This window comes from Glandiceps talaboti, chromosome 9 (assembly GCF_964340395.1).
Source record: "Glandiceps talaboti chromosome 9, keGlaTala1.1, whole genome shotgun sequence".
Lineage (NCBI taxonomy): Eukaryota > Metazoa > Hemichordata > Enteropneusta > Spengelidae > Glandiceps > Glandiceps talaboti.
Window position 1 is genome coordinate 16,215,215 of NC_135557.1, and position 5,608 is coordinate 16,220,822.

General features: G+C 33.1%; 1 protein-coding gene across 1 annotated transcript; it reads right to left on the reverse strand.

Annotated features, from left to right (window-relative positions):
* Nucleotides 1-611: 611 nt before the first annotated feature.
* LOC144440318 (uncharacterized) lies at nt 612-4,368 on the reverse strand. Its single transcript, XM_078129676.1, has 4 exons — nt 4,246-4,368; nt 3,486-3,740; nt 2,090-2,557; nt 612-1,714 (listed from the first exon to the last, which is right to left on the reverse strand). Exons 1-4 carry the CDS (start codon nt 4,310-4,312, stop codon nt 867-869), a joined length of 1,638 nt encoding a protein of 545 aa, XP_077985802.1. The 5' UTR covers nt 4,313-4,368; the 3' UTR covers nt 612-866.
* Between the last annotated feature and the right edge of the window lie 1,240 nt (nt 4,369-5,608).

Sequence of the window (5,608 nt, forward strand, 5' to 3'; positions counted from 1 at the left end):
ATGAACCATAGTCTATTATCAAGTCGTTTTGTTTGATTTTAAAATGACAATAATCATAACATAACTGTATAATGAAGTCCATGCAATTATGATAGCAACTGTAAACCTGATTTAAAAATTGAGGAAATGCACATTCCATATATATATATATATATATATATATATATATATATATATATATATATATATATATATATATATATATATATATATATATATATATATATATATATATATATAGGTAGTACTGGAACTCTTTCTTGGTTGTAACTCGGAGTTTCACGCATAGTGCGATCATCAGACAATTCACTGATGATCGCACTATGCGTGAAACTCCGAGTTACAACCAAGAAAGAGTTCCAGTACTACCAAAACTATTACGCTCTGCCACTGCGGTATAGAGCACTGTCTTAGCAGATTGATACTCACCAAGTTATATATATATATATATATATATATATATATATATATATATATATATATATATATATATATATATATATATATATATATATATATATATATTGGTAAAGATGTTTTTCGAACATCAACGAATGAAGCTTTAACTTGTACTCTTGTTTTGAATAAGTTGAATTTTACTTTAGCTGAGAAGTTGGACTATGATGTTATCAAAATTCAGGGAAAAGAACAAAACCAATTACTGTTTAAATTGTCATATTGTGAAGGTACCTCTGAAGTAACGTCATGTGAAATGGTTTCTCTCACAAGGAGTTTGTTGACAATCATTATTAAAACTCTTTCCTTTCGGTTTTAAAGACTTAAAAGTCACGGATCAGTATGACTTATCAATGTACACAAGAATCCTGCATTGAACTGAATGGTATCAATACTTTGCACGTTTACAATCAGTAGGACTCCTCAGATTGGGACAACACCCAGATACACTTATTTTCACTGTCTGAAATAGCGAGTTTAGGTGGCCATGTATCTTTACTTACAGAAATGTTCTCTGGGATAGCTTCATCATCTATATCTATACAAGTATAATAGTTTAGATCTGATGAAAATTTTACAATTCTGGCATTATTGTAATCACAGACGTAAACATTGTCCCTCCGGTCTACGTCTAGCCCTGTGGGGCCATTCATTTGACCTTTGCCAGCACTATTGAATGAAAACTGAAAGTTCAAGTCGCTATTATACACATTAATACACGAGTTAACATGGTCAGACACGAGAACTTGATTCTTGCTATTTACCGCAACATAAACACACTCGTTGTTTTTGAAACATAATACTTTGTTGACTTTGTATCCTGAGCTTAGTTTAAAATCGCAATCAAGACTATATTTAATCAACTTATCAGAATAATCGTAAGTTGTTACATAAACTGAATCGAACGTGACGTATATACCGGACGGTATTATACTTTGATGTTCCACTATCAATCTGACTCTTTTACTATTTACATCATAAATGATAATTTGGTTGTTGGTCTTATCAGTGATAAAGTACCTGTTATCATTCGATACTGATACATTTAAAGGGCAAAAGGGGTTGGCAAAACGATTGTCAAATCTTATCTTAGAAATACATTCATAAGTTGAGTTTAGGACAATCAGTTGATTAGTTACGGTATCTGCAACGACCAGGTGACCGGTACTTGTCCAAGTGACACCGTGAGGAAAGGAAAATTGTGCGTCCCCTCGTCCAGTTTCTTTTTCCACCAACCATTTTAAAGATAATCCTAATCCTACAGGAAGATTGAAAATACAACTTGATCAGACATATAAATGTGGAGAATTATAAAACAGCACAATTAGAAAAGACAGATTATTATTATTGAATGTTAAGAACTGCTTACTGCTACTGCATACAGTTGAAATCCCATAGCTTTATCACAAGGAGCATAATCGATATGAATATTACATTAGGTATGAAATAGTATATGCCCAAATTTAGTTATAAAGCAATAAAATGTATTTTGTACTATCAAAAGGTTGATTTATTTACCGATACAGATATTTGCACAACTAATACTGCAATTGCATATAAAGATAACCTGAGCCAACCATATACCGCATTGATTCATGGAAGTGTAAGCGATTAAGAAAGTTACTAGTTTTACCTTCTTTCCTGACTGTCACTTCCCCAGAAGTTGGTATATCCAGAGGTTGCTTATTGTCCGGTAAATCGGTAGGTTCAGTCTTGACAGTATGTTGTTGTGTTTTCAGTTGGTTTTGTAAATGCCCAATCTTCTTCTCTTTTGTCTTTAATTGTATCTTTAGTGAATTAATTTGCTGATTTTGGTTTGTTTCAATTGTAGCTTTATCACAGATCTGTTTAATGTATTTACTAATCTGTTTCTTTTGTTGTAGAACCAGCTGTTTATGTGTGGATAGTGAAGAAATTGCTACCTGTAGTGGTCCGTGCGAACACATCTGTCCTACACCAAACCAGTTCAAATATATTGTGCTGAGGTCAGTGTTTTTCCTTGACAATGGTAAACTTCTACAGAGTAACGAATTGTTCCTTGTATTGATAAATCTTTTACAGTGAATCTTTCTGCCGTGAACTTTGATATTGCGCATTAACCCTGGAGAAGAGAGACAATTAATGTTAGATATAAAACACGTTTGTGCTATGAATGACAATTTCATGAAATGTTTAGGCAATTGCAGGATATGCGTTGCACTTATGCAAGAATTATGATGATCCTTTCGGGGATGTATATAGTTCAGATTATGTTATCTAACGTCGAATAACTTTGATATCAATTTGCTGAAAGTTGAAAATATATGTTTATTATGAATGTACACGTACGTCCTCTACAGTTTTACAATTATAATTTCAGTTAATCTACAGTCAATCTTAGTGCCTTGCCCTTCATTGATGAGTTGGTGACCTTTGATTTTTTGCAGTCATTGTTAAACTACACGACAACTAGTACAGATACCCAAGTAAATAAAGCAATTAAGTTTACTTCAAAGACTTAGTATAGGTCAATCACCTGACGGTTTGAGATTGCCACTACACATTCTCACATGTCTCAATAAGGGGTTTATTACTAGAATATATTAAATGGACGCCTATATATGTACATATATATGGGCAATTGTTTAATTAGGAGATGTAAACTCTTGTCTACAAATTGTTTCCAAACATATTGAGATGAATTATATGCAAATAATACACTTATGATAGGTTTATGTTTAGCTCATTCGTAACATAACAGTGTCGTCTTCTGTGTCCATTATTACAATTAAAACTAAGGAAAGCTGAAACAAAATGTTGTCTAGCTCAACAAAAGTCTTACTAACAGAACTAATCTACATTATATCGTCTTGTTTGACAAATATCACTGTTGGTAAGATATTTGTTGAAACAGACAAAGTTTGGTTTCAGGTTTTGTGACTTTAGATGGACTTTTAGATAGACTGGCATTAATGTGATTATTGGTCTGACCAATGCAACGACAACGAACTGTAGAGTCAGTCAAATGTTCAAATAAGAATTATTTATACCTGAAATGTTCAATTTCACATCACCAACTTTGAAAAGAACGTATCGTTGGATACCAAATAAAAATAGTACTTCCTGTCTTGCCCTCAGGATTTTCTTTAACTGTTCAGTCACTTCTACAGAGAGTTCCAAAATATCACAACTATGAGTTCTGTGTCTTTTACGTAGCTTGGCATTCAGGAGCTGCAGCAGTTTCCTTTTATGTGATGGTCTAAACCTTTTGTTAGTATCCACTTCAAGTAACAGAATGACATTTCCTGCAAAAAAAAGAGAAACAGATCAATGAATCAAAAGTGATTGTCACTCAACAACTGTACAAACTAATTTCCGGAGTACACCAGGTTACAGCTCACCAGCCTTGTGGGGTCTATTATATCGACTTTCGTTGTTTTTAAATAATTGTGTTAAAATGTTTCTTTGGTCAATAAACATTGACACTTTTTATGTTTTTTCTTTGTGAGAGACAAAAATCAAAAGCATACTCTTACAATGCGGTTACAATCACAAGTCAGTCAATGATTACATGGGATGAATGAGACAGATGTACGAGGCAGTAAATGGTAGCCAATTGTAAATAATTTACCAGTTCACAGTGTTTACACTGAATATGTACAGTAAATAAGCAAGAGGTGTAATGATAAACCAGCATCGTTTAAAATGAACATGGAAGATCCTTGGTGGTACTAGGATAATACAAATTCCTTTGTTCACAAGATATTTCAAAGAAAGTATATACAATGTAATTTTGAAATTATACACTACCTGTTTTAATTGAAGGTTGCAATGTTACCATAACAACAATAACAAACATTAGGTTCATCACATACATTGGGTCTATCAGGTATATAAACAAAGGCCACAATTCAAATCGATATTGATGGGCCGGAGAACCTAGAGCAAGTTAGAGAGAGAAAAAGAAATCTATGATTTTTTTATGAAATGCTGATAGCTTTAAACAAAGTTAATGGTGATTTGTCAACATTTACCACAGAAGTTGTATAAGCCTTCATACAAAACATAGAGAAGAAAGACAAGAATATAATGACATACTTACATTCATCGGTAAAATCAGACTCCGTATCATTACAGGTTGTCAATGATTCTGGATGGCCATGTTCATCATACCCTGATAATAAGACACAGTATGAGACATGGGTTAATATCATGCATATTGTCATGAATGCAATTGTTCAATATCGATGAATATCAACACAATAGAATGCTTAACATACTTACTTTGAGTAAAGTATGGTACAATGGTATCCAATTTGACATCGACTTGTGATGTTTTACTTTCTGGTACAGTTTCTTCTTTCTTCTGTAACCAACCATCTCCTATATGAGAAGAATTAGAGCCGAGTATTATCTACACAATAATTTGTGATATTGTCATATTTTGACTACTGGCAAATTTGACACAATAGTAAAATGTTTCAAATCTGCATTGAAGATTAAAATCAAAAAGGAAATCGAGGGCCTCCTATGCAAACAATCCATGAAGCATTTTCATATTTCATTTTAATTGGTTTACAATGAAACGTTAAAAGCACTTCATATACAACTTACTCTGAATAAAGAAATCTTCTATCTCTTTAAAGTTGTTTTGTTCATAGGTGACTTGTAGTTGAGGCTGTACGTGTAGTTTGTCAGATTTCTCTCGCATCTCATCAGTTATTATTAATGTTTCTAACTCTTCAGCAAAAAGTCCCGAACGGCATTTGCCTTCAAACTTATACAGGTCCAAGAGACGTGAAAATGTCAGGTTCAGATGCAAGGATCCCATATTGGCATCTATGACATGTGCGAAGTTGTTTGAACAAATTTGTTTCAATTTTCCGAGAAGATTGTCCACGCAAATAATTTCATTTATTCTGTCTTTGAAAGTAGTGTTTATGTAATCCCAAGTGTCGGTAATAGTCCAAAACCCCACCAAATATGGCAAATCATTGTCAGTGATTTCCTGATGTTTTCCATCCGCAGAACACTGTTTCCCTTGTTTGTATTCCTCCAACTTCTGTTCGTAGGTACTTTGATTCAAGTTAATTCTGACACAGAGATCTGCAAGTAGATAAAAACACTTTTCTAAAAGACAACACAGCGAGACTGGTCTTCCAAGACAGTTACA